Genomic DNA, 24771 nt, shown 5'->3' with positions numbered 1-24771 from the left:
GTATGGAAATAAATAGTGTTGATTCCAAGAGAACCTGTTCTCATGGAACAGGCACATTCCAAAGATAAGAAAGTTCTACTATGTGATTTTAACTCTTTTTCAGTTGAGTACATGCTGCATTCCAATGACACAGCTGAGATAAATCTATTACTGTCAGCTTTTTCCAGGTTTCAACCCAACAAAATAAGCTGCTTTATATTTGTGTGCACGTGTTTGTTAAAAAGTGCTATAATACTGTCTAGAAGATTAGAAAACTTCTTTGGCTGACTGATATTTGATTATATTCTCATATAAATATTTACACATTCAATGCAAGCTGCTGAAAATGAGGACTGTGATAGTAATAAGCATTCCAGAACAGGGACTGACAGCTGAAGGATATTTACTCTTATGTTTTCTAAAAAAATAAAATAAATGTTATTATAAATACTATTAGCCTCAGATTAAATCCTTGTTCTTAACTTCATTGTTTACTTTATTTCTAATTCTTTACTTAATTTCTAATAATTTAGTACAGATTAAAGCATAATGAATTGGCCCAGTTTGGGTGGTTCTCCAATTTATGGTTTGTACAATAAAAAAAAATCAGCTGAATAGCCAAGTGTCCCATATTCCTGCTCAGAAGCAGAACATCCAGATTCAGTCATAGTTTTGTTCCATACAGTATTAACCTTGTGAACTCTAAAGCTTCCTCTTTCCATTATGTATTCAAGATGGACAGTGTTTAATATTTATATGTTATTTATATGTAATTGTGTAAGTTTATACATATGTTGTATATAGCATGTTTAAATGTGTGTTATGTGTGTGCACATTTTGAGAGCAAGGAACTAAATTTCATTTTTAATGTGTTCCAATGTGCCCACGGGGGGGGGGGACAACAAAGGTTATTTAATCAGATGCAATGTAAGATTCATTTTGGCATTTATAAATAATGTCTAAGAAACAAATTTCCATCTTTGTTTCAGAGGGTAAGCACAAATCATAGTTTGCAGATTTGGGAGCTGCAGAAATAACAAATTGTGCTAAAAAAAGTTTGTACTGGGAAAGTGTGCTAATTGAATTTATTTCTATCATGAAAACTTGCGGACCATATATTTAAAAAATTCATACTGTCATCTGTATTTGGATCTTTCCTAAAGATCTAGGATAATTAATATATGTTTAGCTGTCTGTCTGTCTGTCTATCTACAAACACATGCACACTAATACAAGTAATGCAACCTTTGTAATTGATGTTAACTGAGATTCTATCCATTGCTATTGTGTTCAAATACTTTTCCGAATTTTTGGGAATGGCACCAAACACATCGATTAGTATTTGCACCCTATTTTTATGCCACTAAATCTCTGTTTAAAGTCTTTATATTGTTATTATTATTACTTTTTTAAAAAACACGTACTCTGAGTTGTGTTCTTTTTTTTCAGCAAAAAATGGTTCCTGGCTAATATTGCCAGTTGAGAAATCTACTGTCAGGAGTGGAAAGCCCTTCTGGCAGGTCCAAGAATCCATTATTATTTTTACTGATGCTGGCAACTGGAAGTCATTTTGCTCATCTATTACCTTCCAAAAAAATTTCAGGATTAAAATACAGTTGTTATGTTAAATACATATATAGAAAAACTTTCAAGTAACATGAATCACTCAGATCTCAGCAGAGATCAAGTCCACATTGCAGATCAGTTTTCATCAACCATGCCTCTTGCAATATGCAGACAGTGAAGGTGCTGAATTAATGCTGAATCAGCAGCTATCAGTTGGAATCTGGTCAAAGAAAGCACCCTTAAGCAAGAATCTTCTTAGGTACTGGCAGAGGTTCAGACTTTCTGCAGAACTGAAAGCATCACACAAAATACTGATGGAAAGTTTATAAAAAGCTAATCTCCAAATCAGAAGATCAACATTTTGATCTTCAAAAAAGGAACATAATCTTGATAAGGTAATCTAAATCTGCTCAATATATTATTTGAGGATAGTTTATTATTGGAACTATCCAAGGTTCTGAAATTCCATTATGACTCAAACTTCTATCTTGCTTAATAATAAAGAAGCCAAGCTCTGTGCTAATTGTAATGCATAGTTACAAGGACATAGTCTTCATTTCGTACCAATCAAATGCAGTGGTACCAATTTATTAGAGGCACAAAAAGGGATATTTAAGGGCCAATGTGATGGAGGCAAATTATATGCTTCAATATGACTGTGATGCTTCAGTATGACGATAAGTTCCATATTTAGTTGCAGAAACTCATTGGGTGATGTAGCATCCTCTCTCTACCCAGACTACAACATAAAGTTGATGTTGTAAGGACAGAGATTTGGAGAAAGATTCTGATACTTTGAAAAGCAGGATTCAAATCAGATAAACATGAATAAACTAATGGAATATTTCTGTAAGTCAGTTTAAAGTTACTATGTACCTGTGTTTCAGATTAACGTTGTTCCACCTTGTACTAGTTATACAAAAACACTATTATAGTTACTAACCAGTAATCAGAAACAAGGATTAATCCAATGACAAATCACTCTCAGACACTATCCAAGCTCTGTAAATTTTTAGTCATTGTTGAACAAGTCAAAGGTATATACAACCATATACATATACAACACTTCCATATACAACACTGCACATTTTATCAAAACTTTGAATATTTCCCTATCTGTTACACACAAAAAATGCTGCTCTCTGAGCTTGCTTGTTTTCTTGTGATGATGCACTGATAATGTTACCTAGTTTGAGTAATGAAATATCTGCAAGAAAACAACCAAACTCAGAGTACCAAGGATCCCTTATTTTAACCTACAAATATTCTCCTTTATGGTATACCCACAAAAGAAATCCTAGAAAAATAATTGAGAATCTTTGTGAGTCTCAAAGCTTAAAAACAGGCTTTCGTATTATTATTCATATGCAATACAATATAAGCACTCCAAGAACTAATATGCAATGCTAAGGCTGGGAGAGCAAAACATGGGTAAGTCAGTATAGTTTGCTCCACTACCCCTCACCCACCCCTCACCCCCCAACACAACAAAGAATGCACTGCACATCATAAGGAAAGATTATCAGAGGAACATAAATCTTATTGCCACATGACAGACTTGTATTCCTTACTCTTACAAAAGTGATCATTTTAAAAAGAGGCTTGGAGGAACATTCTTCTTAAATTCAGCTGGGATTTAGAAGATGAAGAAATGGCTAAGAAGAAAATCCAGAAACTTTTTTTTTCTACAAAGCCCTACAAAAAATCAGCCATAACTTCTTCCTCCTCTCCTCTCCTCTCCTCTCCTTTTTTTTTTTTTTTTTGACTCTGGATAATGAGATTGGGACTAAACTCTTCATTATACCCTGATAGAATTAACTTCTCCAGAATTTTCTAATTTTCTCTAATCCATTTTTTCCTATCTATGTTAGGTAGCAAAATTCATTTACCTATTTTCAGTCACATGGTAATAGCAGCTAGTATCTGATGCAAATGAGCATTTTTCTTCCTATGGATATTTACAGCCCCTGTATCTTAAATTATAGCAGAAATCTGCCACAGGGTTGCTAAGTACTTCATACATTTTTTTGCTTTCTGGCTGGAGTACATGGCTACCTGCAGAAGCTGGGGATTATGCCAAAGAGAAATAAACGTGTGGACAAATACTGACAAACTTATTTTAACTTAGCTATACAATTGTCACATTAAAAAGACCATGAACAACAGTTGTCCAGACACAGGCCAGATCTAAAAACCAAGAGATTCAAGAAGGAGAACTGTCAGCAACAGTTGGTGATGCTGACTTCAGAGAATAAAGCAGCCATACCCAATGGTCATGACTGAAGTTTAAATCCCTTTTACTTACAGCCAACAATTCACAATTTATTAAAATCAAAAGTTTAGCAAATGCATTGTAAATTTAATCACCTTTTGAATGTGATTCCACAGATCATCTTGGACGGCATTAGAAAAGGAAAATGCACTCAGATATGACTGCAGTAAAACAAGAACATGATTATCGGTTAATTTGTAAAATTTTCAATATAATGTAATGTAAAGATATTTTCTAAACTTACATTCAATGCTTTGATAAACAATCCTTCAGTCATAAATTTGGAAAGCATCCGAATGATAGAAGCCCCCTAAAATAGACGCATAGAGAGAAAACATTAATAAACTTAGGAAGATGTTTACTTACATTATATTCAAAATAATTTAAATACATACGCTGAATGAAAATGGTAGTTACTATAATCAAAATTGTTTCACTTGATACAGATTACAAGACCTTATAACACAGAGATAATAATTTACTTTTCTCATGCACTGTAAAAATATTCTTCCATTACATCAATTTATGAATCATATATATGAAATTTATAATAATGTATGATTTACCTTATGGTACGTTACTGTACTGAACAGTTCAAATAAAGAATCTCTTTGACTGGTTTCTGTATCGGATACAGACTGATTTAATTCATGATTTTCGCTAGCCAACATAGGTAGTACAAGCTGCTTGGTAAAGAGTTTATCCTGCAAATAACCATAAAATGTTAATTTTACTAATGCAAACCCAAATTTAGAATTCTATGTTAACATTCATAAACATATTTAGCTCTCCCTGCTCTCCTTTCTAACATCATTAATCTTGTTCCTATTAAACTCAAAAAAAACCTTGCTTAAACTGAAAATCTATACAGAAAGGAAGCATAAATGTTAATTCTATCCATCTCAATCCATCAGCTTATTCACTGAACCTATTGTACCATCTAGTAAAGCCTTCATGGTGATCTCTAATAAACAAGAAGCATAAATTAGTTCCAATCTGGTTTACAGCACTTAATAAATAGCAGTGTGTACAGACAGAATATGTGTGATTTAAGATGAGGAGGAGGAGGAGGAGGAGGAGGAGGAGGAGGAGGAGGAGGAGGAGGAGGAGGAGGAGGAGGAGGACTATAAATTATTTGATAAGCAACCAGTCACGGTACTTGGTGCAAAAATTCACATGCAAATTGATAAAGTTTACAAAACTATGTTAGGCATAATAAACTTACGTCTGCATTGTACCAGGCTGCAGATAAGGACTCACATAACACTAGCAACTCATCAATGACAGAAACAGGGAGAAAGTGTGACAAAGCTCATACTTATAGAATTACAAATTTGGAAAGAAGTTAATCCAATTCCCTGATCAATACAGATTCAACTACAATATTGACCGTTCAGCTGCTGTTTGAAAACCTCTCATGAGGAGGGATTCACCATTTCATATAACAGTAGATAAAATAGTCTGGATACAGAGATCTCTCCAAGCTTAGAGCCTCTATTACATAGTTTTCATTAAAAGCACTTCAAAGTAAAGGCAGAGTTTAAATGAAAGACACACAGGAAAGGTTGGTTTAATTTACACCTACCAGTGGCATGATATGTTCAATGTAGTCTAGACCTAGATGTTCAAAGTAAGTTGCAAATCCCTCATTAAGCCATATGTCGTTCCACCAATCCATGGTAACTAGGTTTCCAAACCACTTAAAATAGGAAGGAGGGGGAGAAGAGTCTTTAAATGCATTCTTTCAACTGCTGTTCTCATTCATCTGGCAAGAGAGCAGTTCACGATTTTATTTAATGGGCACAACTTGTCACAAAGGAGTGGTACAATGTCTATAGATTGATAGGAGTTTTAGAAAATACATTAAAGATGCCATAAGGATTAAAATAGGGAGTGAAAGAACAAGAAATCTAGGTTTTTATTACATAATACAATTCAACTGTTTCAAAGGATCCAATAAATGCAAAACTACTAGTATCAATGAATGTGCTCATTTTCTGTTATGTAATTATCAGTTCTGGCAGTTTCTAGACCATGGTTGACAAGTTAAATTACAGTCAGGACAAAAATTGCTTCTGCCTCCTCCCCAAGCTGCTATTTCAAGTCTCCCTTTTTAAGACCCTGTAATCCCTTAATTCAGAGTAGAGCAACTTGGGCGACTGGGTGGAGCTGAGCATTTACTTGCTGGATGCCCTTCCTGACACCACACACAGTTAGCAGCAGATTTTTTTTCTGTGCGCCCTAGGAGACAAACAGTTGCCGCTACCTAGGATTGAACTCACAACCTTCCAAGTGTATTCACCACTAGGCCACCACACCATTCAGGTTGCTATCCCTATATTGTTACATACATTTCTTCAAATGCTACTTCTGGTACATTTTATATAAAAAAACACAGGGAGGTTAACAGCACCCAAGGAATTAATCCTGTATCTAATTTTATACAGGATCTGCTTTACTTAATCTGAAAGAAGTAGAAATCATTTTGGTTTTGATTTTTTTATCATATTGTATTATGAATAATAATAATAGTGATTAGAATTTATATATTAATGGTTTCTTAGGGTCTTGAAGAAAGACTGACTTAAGACTAAATTTCCATATGGTAATGTTTCATTTCTTTGTTCCTACAAATACAGTCCTGATCTATTTCATATTTCATTCATTCTTCAATTATATAGCTTTTTAAAAATCAGATTCATATTTGTACCATGTGCTTGCTATAGCTCAGGGGTGTCAAACTGCCGGCCCACGGGCCAGACGCATCATAAGGAAACCGCGCCCACCCCAGTGCCGGCAATGGCGAAACCGGCCCAATACATTGCATGACGTCACATGACATCATGAGTTTGACATGCCTGCTATAGCTTCTTAATAAGTTTGGAATGAAGAAGTCATAAGAGAAACAAAGGCTCCCTCTCTTAATGATCAACATCCTTCCATTTTTCCAACAATTGTTGCCTGCATGCTATACAATGTATCTAAGTGCTTCATAGAAAACAAAGTGTTGTTTATTGTAATCTACCACATATCAATGATCCTTTTCCAGGGAACAATAAAGAATATCAAAATTATTTCACTGAAAATACCAGACTATTTTATTTGGTGTATCTGTATCAAGACAATACATTTTAATAGTTTTATTAATTATTTAGAGCAGTCACCCCCAACCTTTTGGGCACCAGGGACCGGTTCCATGGAGAGAGGTTTTTCCGCAGACCGGAGGGGGCGTGGTTTCATGTGCTGCCTGCATCCCATGGATGGGACTTCACTTGTTTGCACAGCCCAGTTTCTGGCATGCCCTGGACCCGTGTCAGTCCACTGACCAGGGGTTGGGGACCCCTGCTTTGGAGGTATTTTTCAACTATTTACTGACAACCAGGCTTTTGATTGCTGTTGTTTTAGTTTTATATTATTGCTTTGAATGTTAATATTATATTTCTTTCTGTTTTGGCCTCTTATTTAATATACTTTGAATCTTAGTTGTATGTTACAATACATAATTCAATTTATTATGAGACTGTTAATACAAGCAAATATTTTTAAAGCTAGCTTTGAAGCTGCTTTTCTCATTCTTGTAGAATCCTTCTCTCCTTCAGGCATAATGTTTTTCCTGATTAATGTTTAAGGCAGTATTTCTCAATGTCAGCAACTTTAAGATGTGTGGACTTCAACTCCCAGGATTCCCCAGCATACTAGAAAATCTGGGAATTAGAACCCACATATCAGAAAAAGAGGCTGAGAAGCACTAGTTTATATTGCTTGATCAGCATTCCCCAATCTGTTACTCTCCAGATGTGTTGAGCCCAAAATTTCCATTGCTAAGGAACACAGCTGTTAAGTGAGTTGCGCTTCATTTTACAATTTTTCCCCCATAGTTGTTAAGTGAATCACTTAACAGTTAAGTGAATCAGGTGATTGTAAAGCTTCCCCCATTGACTTTGCTTGCCAGAAGCCCTCTGGGAAGGTTACATATGGGGATCTATGTAACTGTCATAAATAAATGCCAGTTGGCAAGCACCGAAGTTTTGATCATGTGAGCATGGAGATGCTGCAACAATGATAAATGTGAAAAGCTGCCATAAGTTACTTTTTCAGTGTTGTTGTAACTTCAAACAGCCACCTAAACCAGAGGTCCCCAACCTTTTGGGCACCAGGGACCGGTGCCATGGAGAAAGGTTTTTCTGCAAACCAGAGGAGGTGTGGTTTGGAATACTGCCTGCATCCCGAGGATGGAGCTTTGTTTGTTTGTGCAGCCTGCTTGTTGACATGTTGCGAACTCGTGCCGGTCCACGGACCGGGGGTTGGGGATCCCTGACCTAAACAAATAGTTGCAAATAGAAAATTACCTGCAATTAGGAAGTAACATTTTGATTGCAGCGATCAATGAAAATATTGTACAGGATATTTTACTGCATACCTGGTGTGCTATCTCATGAGCAACAACTTGGCAAATATGCATTTTATATGATATATAGTTTTCTTCTGGATTACTCAATAAGGATGTTTCATGGAAAATCATTAGTCCCCAGTTTTCCATTGCACCCTGATCCATAAGAGGTACTGCAACAAAATCTAATGGAATTTGAATAGAAAAAGCGTCATTTTAACAATTTAATTCTTAACATGATTACATACTGTAAACCCTTTTTACATACCACATATTTCCCAAGATACTCAGGATTAATAGTATCATTCATTTAGATCTACAAATGCTACTTTCATGTAATTTAGCCAATTTCTATTTCAAATATGTTTATTTTATTATCTCTAGCAAGATTCACATATTATGCCAAGTGAGTATGTTCAACAATATCTAGGGCAGTGGTTCTCAACCTTTCTCATGCCGCGACCCCATAATACAGTTCCCCATGTTGTGGTGACCCCCAACCACTTATACATCACCGGGTGCCAGGGGCCTGGCCAAAGAAAAGGGGGGAAAAATGGCGGACAGCCTCGTTTGGCGACCCCCGTGAAATGGTCGTTCGACCCCAAATGGGGTCCCGACCCACAGGTTGAGAACCACTGGTCTAGGGGGCTCATCAAACATAGTGATAAACCACAAAGCAAGATTTATAAACCACAATGCTAGGTCTGCACATAGTTCTTAGTCAAAATCAAAGTCACATTAAGATTTACACAGTAAATTAGAAGAATGTCTTACAACAGTGGTTCCCAACCTTTTTTATACCCTGCACCCCTAGAACACTCCTGATATATTCTCGCACCCCTTACAAAAGTCGAAATAACAGCAATAAATTATGCATATACACTATACTTTTGAAAACCCAAGTTTTCGCACTCTCTGGAATATCGTCTCGCACCCCCAGGGGGTGCAAGCACCCCCAGTTGGAAACCCCTGTCTTACATGTATTCACATAAGAGCCTGAAGTTACTGATCCTCTCAGAAGCATTTCAACCCAAAACTTCCCCAGATCTTCTCAGGGATGCCAAAGATTCAGTCTAGGATTGAATCTTATATACACACAAAGTATATACCAAGGGTAGGCAACCCTGGCTCCTTTGTGACTCATGGACTTCAATTCCCAGAATTCCTGAGTCATAAAAGAGCCAAGGTTGCCTATCCCTAGTATATACTCTACATCTGATAACAGAGCATTATTCATTCATAACAATCTAAAATGACCCCTGTTGAATGAACACAGGGAATACCAAATTCAGAATCTTCTTTCTGTACAAATCCAGGCAGTAAATCTATGGGAAGGAATACGGAACTGACTTTATGGATAGGAAAGGAGAACAGCTGTAGTAGCATAGTGGCTAGAATGCAGTATTGCAGTATTGAAAGCTAACTCTGCCCATTGCCAGAAGTTCGATCCTGACCGGCTCAAGGTTGACTCAGCCTTCCATCCTTCCAAGGCTGATAAAATGAGGACTCAGATTGTTGGGGGCAATATGCTGACATTTGTAAACCGCTCAGACTGTGCTGTAAAGCACTATGGAGAGGTATATAAGTCTAATTGCTTTTGCTACAATAAGTGCTAATTAGCAAGCCATTAAGAGGCAACTTTTAAAAAAATTACAGCCCTGAAAAACAGGAAAGCATGAGAAAGACACTAAAAATAATGCCTTGATTTTATTTTGTATAAGATGGGACAAACTTGGGCAGGCTTTCAAACTTCTATTATTCTACCTTACTAGATTCCTGGAATCCTGTTGTGTATTTTTCTTGACCGTCCTAGCCTATCTCAAAGGGCTGACATTGTAAACAATATATAGCATCTACAAGAAGCTACGTGTCATAATTTGATATTATCACAGGGTTTCTGTAGTCTTTAGTCCCCTAAAGACATTGAGAACATGAATCCCAGAAACTCGGCATTTATTTGTTTTTTTGTTTTCTTATTTATTTTATAGTACTTATAACCCAACCCCAAAAGATTCTGGGCAGCTTATAGCATCAAACAAAAACAAAACAAAATATTCCTTTAATAATAAGCACCTATATCCAGAGCAGTATTTTAAAAATCCCCAAATAAAGCTTAAGAAAGGTATTCATATTCAGTCAGCTGGAGCTAAAATGCATTGAAATGTAACAGTGGCTGTAGCAAGATGGGAGCTGCATAATGGCTGGCTGGGAAATTCTGGGAGTTAAAGTCACACATCTTAAAATTGCCAAGATTAGGAACTCCTGGATAAGAGCTGAGGTGGTGCAGCAGTTAGAGTGCAGTACTGCAGGCCACTTTAGCTGACTGTGTTCAGCAGGTCAGCGGTTCAAATGTCACCGGCTCAAGGTTGACTCAGCCTTCCATCCTTCCGGGGTAGTTAAAATGAGGACCCAGATTGTTGGGGGCAATGTAAATATATATATACATTGCTTACTGGTGTACACCGCTTAGAGAGTGCTTGCACTTAAAGCGGTATATAAGTCTCCTAAATAAATAAATAAGAGTACAGTACTCCATAAAAATGGAGATTATTACAGGAAGGCTTGGTATTTCACCCCCATCTTTCAGCAGAGCCTTTTTGATGAGCAGAACTGTAGTTGCTACCCCATCTGGCCATCTTTTTTGCCTTCTGTTAACCCAGAAATATGCAAACTCCCTCAAATTTGGTGATGATCCCATAGGCCAGCAGTTTCCAACCTTTCCAGCTTGGCAGACAGCAGAGACGGAAGGGGGAGAGAGAGGATGGTTTTGTGCATGCATCACTTTCACCAATGCAGGTTCACATGTGTGCGTTAGCCCACCATAGACCAGGAGTTGGGGACCCCTGCCACAGGTAATTGTGACTGTTTGAAAAACCTTTGTGTGATCTATTGTAAGTCATTCTAGCCATTTTTTAAACAGAAAAGCAAAGTATAAATATTCTAACTACAATATAATAAAATATGATATGCATCAAAATGTTAACTGTCAAAGAGAACCAATGACTTTCTGAACAATAGAAACGCGGTTTTATAACAGTTACATTACAGATTACTAAATTAAGGCCAGAAATAAGATACAACAGCATTTTTGAAGCTACTATGCTGCTAATCTCAATAGTCTTTTAAACATTTTTAAAAGTTAACCAGCTAGCATACCTGTTTTTGAAAGAGGATAACTGATGTTTAGTAAGTCTTCCAGAAATGAAAATATTGGCCCTGTGATATTTAAAGCATAATTAGCATATCCTTTTTGAATAGCATCCTTCCGAGCCCAAACACGTATCTATTAGAAAGAAGTATTATTTCAGATAGTAAGAATCAAGCCCATAATTACCTCATCTTTTCCTTTAGTGCAGGGGTAGGCAACCTTGGCTCTTTTATGACTCGTGGACTTCAACTCCCAGAATGGCTGGCTCAGGAATTCTGGAAGTTAAAGTCCACGAGTCATAAAAGAGCCAAGGTTGCCTACCCTTGGTTTAGTGTATCTGTCTGTCTTATAGTGTAAACATATCTTCTAATACCTTTTACTTTTGTCATACAGCCAGCCAGATGTTTAGATAGATTTGGCATTTTTATCTACCTATTATTATTTGGTTAGCATTACAGTTTCCTTAACTATTGTGAGACAACCAGAGTTGTAGGGAGTCAGAAAGCATGCAAATTTGATAAATATATAAATATATGAATAAATAAAAGCAACGGTTGATTGGTTTCATGTAACGTAGTAAGTGACATTAAGGTTTGCAGACCACAAGAGCTGAGTTCATATAGTTTTTAATTTAAAATTAGGATACTCACATTTTAGCTTAGAACAACACGTGACTGGTTATGTCTACTGTAATTTTATGCTGCTCAATTGCAAAAAGGTTCTGAGTGGCTCACAAATAATAGAAAAAGAATAACAAGGAAATTAAAAAAATATCGCCAAATCAGTAACAACTATAACTGCCTTCTACAGGGAGAAGACTTACTTCCCTATCAAACCCCAAAGCTTTCTGGAACAATCAGGCCTTAGTGGCTTTCATGAATGCCAATTAATTTGAGGCCTCATTCTCATTATACTGAAGAAGAGGATAGCAACAGAAAAGATATGACCTCATGGTCCTTGGTGACGGCAACCTCACATTGATGGGGTTCAAAAAAGTGCTCTTTCCAATAGATTTTATTGAATAGAAAGAAACCCCTAGGAGACAGCAGCCATGCAGATGTATAGGTCTGAAACAATGTAGGGCTTTTAAGATAAGCTTTGATGCTGCTTAAATTGCTCTGGAAACTAAATGACAATCACTGTGGTGATGGTTTCATTCAGTGAAATCAAGAGGCATCTCTAATTAACTACTCAAGCTGTTCCATTTGGACCAATTGCAGCTTCTAACAGATTCTTCAAGCATAATCTCAAGTATACCAAATTATGATAGCCCAAATGAATTGTGACTAAGACATGTAACTTTATTTACTGAATGAACAATAAGAAGGTAGGTTCAATCAACACTCGGAACCATAAAGACTTTTTACAAAGGGTTGAGATACAATAGCAATACGTCATGCTATAGGGCAGGGGTGTCAAAGTGCCGGCCACAGGCCAGATGCATCATAACAAAACCGCGCCCACCCCATTGCCGGCAATGGAAAAAAGTCACGATACGTCGCAACATGTCACATGATGTTGCGAGTTTGACACCCCTGGTGTGGGGACTGTTTACTCCAACTGTTTTTCCCATCTGGTACAATCAAGTAAGGTAGGTAAACTGCAAGTCCCACTCATTAAACTGTGTCATATCTTACAGCAAAGGCCCCCAACATTTTGAGCACAAGGACCAGTGCTGTAGAGAAAGGTTTTTCCGTGGATCAGAGGGGGCGTTGTTTTGCGTCCTACCTGCATCCTGCATCGCTTGTTTGTGCGGACCGGTTTGTGGCATGCTATGGACCAGTGCTGGTCCATGGACCAGGGGTTGGGGACCCCGTCTTACAGGATCCAGGATATTTTTTTCTCTCCCTTAAGGTGCCAGCTCTCCAGAACAATATCCTCCCCAAATATTTGTGTGATTTCACCCTTATGATATTTAGAAATCTGTAAAAACATGATCTTGGGGATAGGGCAGTTGAATCAAACTAAATGTTAGTTTAACACAAAGTATAATTTCAGTTTAAGCATGGGTAAAAATCAAGTTTGCTTCCAACCATATTTAAACTGGCAAGACAGTCCTGGATTAATCATTAAGAAAAACAAGCACTTGCTCAGGGCACCAAGGAAATGGAAGGTATTACAGTTTTTCTCCTGGCTATGATACTCTTAACTCTTTCATTGCCACCCTCAAATTTAGTATAAAAAAAAGTAATTGTCCTTATTTGCTGTATTCAACATTAATCTGCATTGTTAAAAAAAAAATCTTTCACACAAGGAGTAAAAATGGTTTAAGCATTTTGTTTTGAAAGTATTGTCTGATAATATTTTTTTCCCCATCTCATGGTTTGAGAGTGGGGCAACATTGGTGAGCCATGCTTAAGGCATCATCTGGTCTTAATCTGAGGCAAAGCTGGGCCCAAAGCAAACATGCAGACATGTTTACCACAGGTAAACTATTCAGAATTCTATCATGCAAGTGAGATTTTTGTAGGTATCAAAGTAATTGCTGCAAATAAAGATGAACTTAGAGCAGGGATGGGCAAGTATGGCAATTTTACAATCTGTGGACTTCTGACTGGCTCAAGAATTCTGGGAGTTGAAGTCCACAGGTCATGAAGTTGCCAACCCGTTTTAGAGACTGGTGCTTTGCTTTACAACATATTAACGGCCTCTTCATTTATTATAATATTTTGTATGAAGAGAAAATCTCGAGAATTGCATTGTGCTTCTCACTGATTTTATGCCATTTATATGTTACTGAATAAATTAAATTTAGGAATGTCTGATGTAACACAAAACCTAATCACAAATGCAAATACATACTGATATGTAACCTCAAGACATTTATTTACCTGATTGCCTCTTTCAGTTGTGGTGACATAATCAAATTTACAGACCACAAAAGCAGTGATATACGTAGACATTTTCAGTGTTGTTTCAAATGTTGTGATAGTCCAGTTAATTGGTGTAGTTTCATTCATCAAAGCACTCAGTGCAGTGTCGTTCACATCTTTATACTCAGATGCATCTATTTAAAAATAAAGAAACAATCCAAATATATATTAGCTTTTTTTTTTTGGTACCTTCAAGTCATTTTTTGGCTCCTCGTGACTGCCTGGATGAATCCCAATTACTTTGCAAGATTTTTCAGAAATGGTTTACCATTGCCTTCTTCCCAGGGTTGAGAAAAAGTGACTCGCCCCAAAGTCCCCCAGCTGGTTTTTTCTCTAGAATTCATCTTTCAGTTTCTAATCTGATGCCTTAATCTCCACATCAAAGTGGCTCTTATGTTAACTACATATATAAAATACTTCATAAATAAGTATGAAGTGTGTAGTTTATTATTTTCCATATACTTCATATTGCATTGCGGAATTGAGGAATCCATAGCCCATGTCCCAGCACTAATTTTGTCTCCACTCCCAACAATCCCAAAACTATGGTTATCAAGTTCAGCAACAAGATTTTCAGCAGTTATGGAAGGGGGGGGGGACATCATCTTTTAAAAATAAAGTCAGTCAAAAGTAATGGGCTAAGCCTGAAATACCTTAAAATTTCAAAAGCCCAGTAAGTTCAATTACAAAAAAAAAGTTGCCTGCTTCTATCCTACTACATACTGATGGGCAAGATAGGCACAATATATTTGCTTCTACAATAATATACCAATATTCTTTTTTTTCAGATTTAAAATTGAAATCCACACCTTAGGATAATTAATAGTCTGCCCAAACTCTGCAGTGCAATTCCTAACCTCCTTCATAAACACATCTCTCAAGACAGCCACTGTGGTATAAAGCAGAGGTCCCCAACCTTTTGAACACCAGGCACCGGTTCTGTGGAAAGAACCGCAGACTGAGGGGGTGTGATTTTGTGTGCTGCCTGCATCCCACAGATGGGGCTTTGCTTGTTTGTGTGGCCCAGTTGCTGGCATACCGCAGCCCGATACTGGTCCACAGACTGGGGTTTGGGGACCCCTGGTATAAAGGTTACATAGGGAGTGACATTCCAATCCACCATCAGCCATGGAACCTCACTAGGTGATTCTGGATCAATCACTCTCTCTCACCATGGCCAACCTCATGGCTGACATGGGGATAACATGAAAGCAGACTCCCCTATATCCATCTCTCATGACAGCAACCTTCATCTTCTTAGTGGAAAAAACAAATACACAGCCAACTTGAAGCATCTGCAAGAGAAGCTAGTGAATCAGAATCATATATGAAAAGGCTTCCTGTGTTGTAGATACTGTGTAAATCTAGCTTCTATTTTCTACCAAAATTATTCTGAGAATAAATATTATTGTACTTATAAATGTATTTTTCCAGTACAGTAGCAGGAAACACTTGTTATAAGCAACGTCAAGTTGGAAGGATATTTAATTTTCCATTCTAGTGCTACTTTCTTTAGTATTCATAGCAGAATTCATTGAGATAGAATTTGTTCCAGATGTGATTGCTGTTAAACACTAGGAAAGCAAAGCACATGAAAATAAAAGGGGGGGAATATAGGAGCTGAGCAAATAGTTCGACTTTCAATGTGCTAGAATTCAGATTTTACATATCCAAAGCATCTTACTGTTTAACTATGATACTGTTGTTGCTTCAACCTGCGTAACATAATATTGCCATCTTGTTTGGCTTTGGAAGCTAAACAAGAATGGACTTGATTAGTAATTGGATGGGAGATGATCAGGATTTTCCGTAACTATAGTCCAAACCTGAAATGGAAAAAACATTACAGAAGAATACTGTTGCTTCCCTATTGCTACTAAGAAAGTTACAAAATTGTATGTTCATGAAACTAGCAGGATCTGTGCTCAAATAAGACTTTATTTATATTAATTACCTAAAGCTGGCATATTGGAAAGTGCCACATAGCTGGGATGGTGAACAATGCTGATATTAAAGGTAGCTTTCATTGCAGGTTCATCAAAGCATGGGTAAACATATCTTGCAGCTGTTGGTTGTAGCTGTGAAACAATTATCCACCTAATTAGAATACAAATAGAATTCAGTTGAATCATTTTAAAACAATCATGCAAGCAAAACTAGATATTTGCATAGATACAGTACCTTCAAGATAGTGTTGCTCTAATCCAATCCAGTACCAAATGAAATTATGTAGCCTTAAATCCTTAATGTCATCATAAAGTGATACATGGGACATAAACATCACAATATACAAGAAACTTACAGATTGCCATCCAGCTTCCTACTTGCTTCCAGCTTCCATTCAGTACAAATCACCTAATCCACCATCTATATTCAGGCTTTCTACTACAACATTTGTTCTGACTCACTTAACCAAGATGATCAATGATGAAATTAAACCAGGGTTTGATCACCCACCATCAAATCCAATAGTAAAAACAGTCAAGCCAGATAATTCCGAGGAAGGACATATTAAAAGACAGATCACAGAAACAGCAACAGCAAAACATCACTGATTATCACCTATCACAACTCAAGGCATTCAAATGCATGATTAAGCTACAGACAATACTGAAACTTTCTTAGGCAATGGCTGGCTGGCCCATACTTGAAACTGATCCTCATAAGCAACAAGGAGCAACAGGCGAATGATGCCAGGTTGGGAACCACATTGCAAGAAGCCCAGATATCTACTTTGCCCCTTCATCTATAGCAACAGTATGATCACAGGCCCCAACAACCATGTACACAAAGTTAGAGGTGCCTTCAAATGTTCTTCCTCCAAAAGTGATACCTACTATCATCTGCCAGCAATGCTCCTCTGGATTTAACATAAGACAAATAGACCAGATTTTGCACAAAAGATCTAATGAACACAAGCTTGACATCAGGACTCAAAGCAACTTTATAACAATGAAATAAGAAAAATAAATAAATAAAACAGAACATAGCCCCGAACGGGTTAAAATTTCTTTGGATCAGCTCCATTTTTTAATATCTTCCTCAGAGATTTCATTGATTGATGAATGATGGCCACTAGAAGTATTTTTTTTCATATATGATCTAATAGGTTGGAGTGATTCAGGATAGAGCAGGTAGTCCTATAGGTATAGTTTATTGGCCAAAACTGTAAAAACTATAAACACAAGGTAACAGTTGCAGGGCCCACAGTATATATTTCAATGATGGAACCAGGTAAGGATATAAATTTTATACCAACCAAAGGCCCTTTTATATAGGCTTTTATCTATTATATCAGAAACCATGAATCCAGAAGGATCCTCAGATCATAACCCGATTCCTTCAGAGGTGATGCTTTCCTGCTTCCCTTCATGTCTATCTGGAGGTAGGAACCCTCATAGGAGTTGATGGAGAACATTGGCGAACAAACAGTGCATCTAACTTGGCACTATTCACTTCAGCCTGTCCTTTCCCATGTTGGAGATGGGAATGCACCTGTCTCCCCCAACCTGCCACTTCAAGTCTAATTTATCACCCAAAGAAAGGAACATGTTCCACACTAAGTTTCATGCTCCATAATTTTGAAGGTTTTAATGGTGAGTGGCATGAAACATTATACAAATAAAGTGCCAGGGGAGTTACCATCTGGCCTGCTGAAACACTGTATCAAGCACATGCCCTTGTATTTGGCATTATGAATGCTACTTCTCAAAGCATATTTGTTAACCCTTAGTTTCAGTAAAAACTATTCTAAAGAAATGAAGAGTCTTTCTTGGTTTCAAAAATGCTATTTCTCTTTAGGTGAATGGTAAGCTGAGGTGTTTTAAAGCAGGAGTCCCCAACCCCGGGTCCATGGACCAGTCCTGGGCCGTGGCATGCCAGCTACTGGGCCACACAAACAAGCAAAGCCCCATCCACAAAATGCAGGCAGCACAGAAAACCACGCACCCTCCGGTCCATGGAAAAACCTCTCTCCACGGAACCGGTCCCTGGTGCCCAAAAGGTTGGGGACCTCTGCTTTAAAGCATATGGAATCAGGCTAAATATACCTACTTGTTTTGTTTAGGTAAAAATCCTCACTTTTCAATCTTAATTCCAATACAAAAAGTGGGGAAATGTACTGTCAGGGACAAAGGCTTAAAAAAAATACATGCAGAGACTTTTAAACATGCCCCAATTTTTCATTCATTTTTACTTTCTCTTTAGTCATAAATTATATATATATATATATATATATATATATATATATATATATATATAGAGAGAGAGAGAGAGAGAGAGAGAGAGAGAGAGAGAGAGAGGGAGAGAGAGAGAGAGAACTTTATGGATAAAGATGTCGTGGAAATTTGCCAAAAGAAAGAAAGCACGCTGATTGCAACTTTTTATTCTTTCCAAGAAATAGGGACCCCCGACCAATAGAAGAAATTATTTAGGATTGAGAGATGGGAAATCTAAGAGATCTGGTTCATGAATAAGATTTGGGGAAGATTTGTGTTAAACAAAGAAAATAAAAGTTATTTTGCTATTGTATAACCAAAGCCTCATCCTCACGACAGGCGAGCTGAGGGATTCCAATTGTTAAGGAACGTGGAGATCAGCAGGCAACTTGTGCGCCGGATTAATGTGGATTGCCCGCTGTTTCTCAACTTGTTAGCAAAATTTCTTCATGGAGGCTGCCTTCCGCCCCACACAAATCTATACATGAAGAGATTAGGGCTTCCTCTTGGTTTTTGCTGTGATAGCATTCAAGGGGCTTTAGGGACAGCAGAAACTTCACTGTTCTTGGATCTTGCAGCAGCCTCAAGCTAATCTTATTTTATCTATGCAAATGGGAGAGCCAGAGCGCGGGGGGGGGGGGGGAAGGTGGAGAGAATTTCTAGCTTCATTTCCTTGTTTTTCCATCACAATACATTCCATATTCCTTGTGGTTTGTGTTACAGTTTATGTTTAAATGCATCTTAAACGGTTGTCTGATAATTTCATATACATATAGGAAGTGACTTGTATACATCTGGAGTTCTGAAGCTTTGCATGGTAAAGCATGGCAATTTCACTGATTAAATTACAGGAGGAATCTCTCTCTCTCTCTCTCTCTCTCTCTCTCTCTCTCTCTCTCTCTCTCTCTTCCCCACAAATTCCTTCAAAACACTAACTCCCTTCCACATACTGTGTACAGTATGATTTGATCTATATTGTGGTCTTCAGTTTTCAGGGGGGGGGAAAGTACAGGTAGTCCTCACTTAACTGCCACATTTGGGACCAGCAAGTCCATTTCTTCATGACATGGTCATTAAGCGAAACATCACAGGATCATAACTGGCAATTTTACGGCCAGCTTCTTCATTGATTCTGCTTGTGAGAAGCTGCAAAGGTCGCAAATGGCAATCATATGACTGCAAGATGCTGCAGTGGTGGGAAATGCCTGCCAGTTGTGAAGTATTCAAAGTTCAGTCACATGGCTGTAGGGATGCTGCAACAATTGTGACTTTTTCAGCACCATCACAAACAGTTGTTAAATACACATAAAGTTGTTAAACAGGATAGTTGTTAAATAGGGAGAACCTGTATTACTTTTGGCTGCAAAAAAGTTATCAATTTCTATGTTATGTATTAGGACTACGTGTGAATCCAGTGAACTGCAGATTAGTCCACACACCATACTTAGCAGAATATGTGAGCCCCACCTATAATACTTCACAATTTCTATTTGTTCAATTAAGTAAAGGGTGAGCCTGGTCCAGCCTAGTGTTTTCCAGATGTGTCAGATGACAATTCCAAGAAAGAATAAACAGATGCACATGAGTTAGAGAGTGCCAGGATAGGAAAGAATGGGTTAGTTATTAGCATGTTTCAAAACACCCTGCTATTTGGACAGCAAACATACTGGCAAGTGAGGAGAAGATGTGACCTTATGTCTAACTTGCTCAGAAGTATAAAACAACAAGGATTGTCAAGGACATTACAATAAAAAGAAAGCCGATTTATTTTAATTTCAACAAGTTTTCAAATAAAAAGAATGCTCACCTTGTGCAAATAAATAACAAACCTCTTGACTTCAGGTTTGATGCAACTTGCTAAGTGTTGCTACTCTTTTCCTACTAAACGGGTCCATCCCAGACTGTAATTTGCCCCAAGCTTCTCTTGTCTTATATTCTATAGGAGATTATTCTGAAATGTTATCTGTGATTTTGCAGTTTGTTACAAGTTTGTTTCCTCCTACAGAAACATGCAATTCTTACAACAAGATAAATTATTTTTACATTTAGGCTTTCGAAAAAAATGGCTGGTGACTTTAGGTCAGTCACTGTCTCTCAGCCCAACTCACCTCACAGGATTGTTGTTGTGGGAAAAATAAGAGGAGGAGGGAATGTTAGATACGTTCTCCACTTTGAGTTACTTATAGAGTAAGTAGGATAAAAATCTAACAAAATAAAGAAATCATTTTGAAAATAATGTCTTTCTAAAAGAGAAAGGGTGCTGACTGCCTTGTCACATGCCTTACACTACAGAATTTGTTTTGTTTTTATCCACTTTATTTTTCTCTATTTTTTTTTTATTTTTGCTTTATTCTTCAATAATAGCATAGCCTGTCTCACATTCCAGGGTTATGTGGGGAAACATCAGGTAAAAGATCCATGTGACTGACAGGAAATGGCAGCAGAAATCACCAAGCAGCTACATTTAGACAGAAAAGTGGGGGCACCAGGGTGCAAAAAGCAGACGATCTGAGGGAGAAGAAAGCTGAGATAGCCACCTTCCATCCTACTGGCAGAACCTACAGTAGTCAACTAAAGAAGACTAGGAGATTAATCCATGCCTCTTTTATGTACTCTTTCCATTGGAAATTTTGAGATTGTTTCAAACTGACAGTGCAAAAATTGCCCCAACTCTACAAAGCTAATTTTTTTCTATGATCTCTCACTTTTTATCTAGAAAAGTGCTGTCAAGTTTTAAAAAGCAAATTCAAGCATGCCCATTTTTTATTTTAATCAATTTTACCAAACATCTCCCCAAGGTTCTACATTTAGGCAAGAAAAACCAAATGCACATGAATAGTATAGGGGGTACCTTGCTCAATAGTAGTAACTGTGAGAGGGATCTCGGAGTCCTAGTGGATAATCACTTAAATATGAGCCAGCAGTGTGCTGCATCTGCCAAAAAGGCCAACACAGTGCTAGGCTGCATTAACAGGGGGATAGAATCAAGATCACGTGAAGTATTAATACCACTTTACAATGCCTTGGTAAGGCCACACTTGGAATACTGCATCCAGTTTTGGTTACCACAATGTAAAAAAGATGTTGAGACTCTAGAAAGAGTAGAGAGAAGAGCAACAAAGATGATTAGGGGACTGGAAGCTAAAGCATATAAGGAACGGCTGCTGGAATTGGGTATGTCTAGTTTAATGAAGAGAAGGATGAGGGGGGACATGATAGCAGTGTTCCAATATCTCAGGGGCTGCCACAAAGAAGAGAGAGTAAAGCTATTTTCCAAGGCACCTGAAGACAGGACAAGAAGCAACGGATAGAAACTAATCAAGGAGAGGAGCAACCTAGAACTAAGGAGAAACTTCCTGACAGTTAGAATAATTAACCAGTGGAACAACCTGCCTCCAGAGGTGGTGAATGCTCCAACACTGGAAGTTTTTAAGAAATGATTGGATGGCCATTTGTCTGAAATGGTATAGGGTTTCCTGCCTGAGCAGGGGGTTGGATCAGATGACCTCCCAGGTCCCTTCCAACTTTATTATTATTATTATTATTATTATTATTATTATTATTATTATTATTATTATTATTATTATTTACAATAAAATAGCACTCACAACTCACAATAAAATAGCACTGTTCCAATATTTGAGGGGCTCTTGATGAGCAAATTAATCTATTTTCCAAAGCACCAAAAGGCAAGTCAAGAAACAATTGACAGACCAAGGAGAGAAGCATCCTAGAACTAAGGAGAAATTTCCTAATGATGAGAGCAATCAACCAATGAAATAGCTTGCCTTCAGAAGTTGTGGGTGCTTCACTAGGGGCTTTCAAAAAAAAGATAAGATAAGATAAGATGAGATGAGGTGAGGTGAGGTGAGGTGAGAAGAGAAGAGAAGAGAAGAGAAGAGAAGAGAAGAGAAGAGAAGAGAAGAGAAGAGAAGAGAATCTTTATTGTCATTTTTTTACTGTGGGCACAACACATCAAAAATGAAATTTAGTTGCAACCATTCGTCTGAAATTATATAAGATCTCCTGCTCAAGCAGGGAGTTGGACTAGCTAGAAGATCTCTTAGGTTCCTTCCAATTCTATTATTCTATGTTCCATGTTCTCAATGTTCTAAATTGGGTGCTTCACAGCAAAAGCAATACAGCTGGCTGGACCATACATAAATTCAGACCCTATATGATCAAGCTGCACCACTGTCCCACCCTGTATCTTTCCCCCCTCCCCCAGTAAGGAACAAGAAGTAGCCACCAGTGCAGCAGCTATGAAAGGTCTTGGGCAACTCCAGGGAGTATCAGCTGACCACAGAAGTGTTACTTAATACCCTTTATAATTTAAAAACAGGTTATAATGTGGTTCAACCAGCTGGATGCATTGTCACCAAAATTCCTTTTGTTCTATTTTGGAACAGGGCATCCTTTTCTTAAAGAAATTGATATTTATCTGCATGACGATTATGGTACGGTGGCTTTGCTTAGAATAACCCCCTAGATGTGTCTTCTGCCTTTCTTTGCAGGACAGGATTACAGGTAGCGAGTAATCACCAGCCCTATTATAAGCCTCCAGTCGGCTGAGGGTCTGAGCAAGCGGCATCCTTGGGAACAGACCTACCTGCTCTCGCCTTCGTCCTCGTAGGTGTTCAGGAAGAGCCCGGAGTAGTCCGGCCCCGGCTGAATCTTCCCTTGAAAGGCGAACCGCAGCTCGTAGAGGCTTCCCGCTCTCAGGCTCTCCAGCAGTTCCAGCACCAGGTATTGGTTCGCAGGGGCCATCCACACCTCCCCCAGCGGGATGCTGCGGCTGGTGTTGGCGGGCGCCTCCTCCAGCGGGCCCCACACTGAAGCGCCCTGGTAAGTCAGCTCGGCGCTGTGCAGCAGCACCGTGGAGGTGGCTTCGTGGCATCGCACCGTGATGTTCACCTGTCCCGAGTGCGTGCGGGGCTCGGGGAGGCCGGGCGCCAGGTGGGGCCAGAGCAGGAGCGAGTAGTGGATCGGCGTGACGTGCCGGGGCAAGCGCTGCTGATCCCAGGGCCCCGAGGGCCGCGCCGCGGACTCCGCGCTGGCGTTGGCCCCGGGCGTCGTCGGAACGCCCGGGATCAGCTGGTCGGATTCCTTCGGTCCCCACGCGCAACGCCCGTAGAGGATCGCCAGCACCAGGAGCGCCAAGAGCAGGGCGGCCGGGAGCAGCGCCAGCAGCAGCGCGAACTTCTTTCCCAGGTAAAAGCCGGAGCGCAGTTTGACGCCCATCTCGACGCCCGGCTTCCCCTCCGGGGAAAAGAGCGAAAAGCTGCGCCTGAAGACGCGGGGGGCGAAATAATAGCGGGAGGGAGAGAGCGGGAGGGGGAGGGAGGAGGGGTAGAGGTGGAGCGTCGCTTTCGCGAAGCCGTAGAGAAGGGGAAGGGGAGGGGGGGTCGAGGCCTCTTTCTAAACTCAGGACCGAAGGCGTCGGCAACCCCACTTGGCCAATGAAGTATGCGGTTCGGTTCAGTTCAATGCAAAGCCGGGCTCCCGAAAGGGCCAGCCGAAAGGCTGCATCCCGCTTCTAGACCGAGATCCTCTCCGAAGGAGGGCACTCTTGAATAAGCGCTCAACGGCGCAGGTCCTGCCGCACCCATAGAGTCCCATCCCAACGTCTCGGAAGCACCAGCCCCCTCCATCCCCCCCCCGTCCTCCAATCCCCGGGCTATCCTATTTCTCCGCAAGACCGAAGAAGCCTTGGGGTTGCTTTTCTCGGCTTGTAATCCAGCAGCAGCGGGGCAGGCTTCTCATCCGCCATCCTTCGTTTCCTTTCCCAGCAGCAGCGGCAGGCGCAATGGGCGGATGAGAATCGAGAATGTACTGAACATGTCAGCTGGGACTCTTCACGGAAGAGAAGGGGATGCTGAGAAGTTTTGGTCCATAAACCAACTCTTCAGCACACAGGTCTTCTAGAGAAGGCACCTTCTAGTGCAGTGGTTCTCAACCTTTTTAATGCTGCGACCCCCAACTGGTCGTAAGTCGAGGACTAAACCAGTCATAAGTCGAGGACTATCCAACCAGTCATAAGTCAAGGACTTTCCCTGCCCGAGAGCGCTGCGCATGCGTGGTGCTGCCCCCTGCACCGCCCAAGGCGTAGCTGGCAAGCGGCAGAGACGGTGTAGGGCGACTACCTACTGGGCCACCAGCTGGCCCAGGCCAAGGGAGGTAAGGCACCCGCCGGGCCCCACGCGTGCCAGCAATCCTCCCTGCGCCCGCCGGCCTCCCACCTCCCACCCCTGGCCCTCTTTTACTTACATTTTTAGTAGTTGCTCAGCAGCAAGGGGTGGAAACTTCCAGACAGCTCGCCTTCGCTG

At 39.4% G+C, this 24771-nt stretch overlaps 1 protein-coding gene across 2 annotated transcripts in view; it reads right to left on the bottom strand.

Moving 5' to 3' along the window:
- Positions 1 to 24157, bottom strand: part of LVRN (laeverin) — a 38966-nt gene extending 14809 nt beyond the window's left edge. Inside the window, exons 1-10 of one of the 2 annotated variants that reach the window (XM_039321724.1) lie at positions 23055 to 24157; positions 16183 to 16325; positions 14187 to 14362; positions 11364 to 11490; positions 8238 to 8392; positions 5403 to 5516; positions 4384 to 4521; positions 4062 to 4127; positions 3913 to 3978; positions 1404 to 1564 (exon numbers count right to left, since the gene is read on the bottom strand). In XM_039321724.1, the coding sequence (XP_039177658.1) occupies positions 1404 to 1564; positions 3913 to 3978; positions 4062 to 4127; positions 4384 to 4521; positions 5403 to 5516; positions 8238 to 8392; positions 11364 to 11490; positions 14187 to 14362; positions 16183 to 16325; positions 23055 to 23686 (1778 nt within the window). In that variant the 5' untranslated portion in view covers positions 23687 to 24157. The remainder of the gene's footprint in view (positions 1 to 1403; positions 1565 to 3912; positions 3979 to 4061; positions 4128 to 4383; positions 4522 to 5402; positions 5517 to 8237; positions 8393 to 11363; positions 11491 to 14186; positions 14363 to 16182; positions 16326 to 23054) is intronic. The other variant, XM_039321725.1, reaches the window with a different exon arrangement.
- Positions 24158 to 24771: the final 614 nt, after the last annotated feature.

Source organism: Crotalus tigris, unplaced genomic scaffold (genome assembly GCF_016545835.1).
Source record: "Crotalus tigris isolate CLP2741 ecotype Arizona unplaced genomic scaffold, ASM1654583v1 scf7180000023822.163328, whole genome shotgun sequence".
NCBI classification, from domain to species: Eukaryota; Metazoa; Chordata; class Lepidosauria; order Squamata; family Viperidae; genus Crotalus; species Crotalus tigris.
Note: the sequence above shows the minus strand (reverse complement) of the source record. Positions and strands in the feature narration are given on the sequence as shown.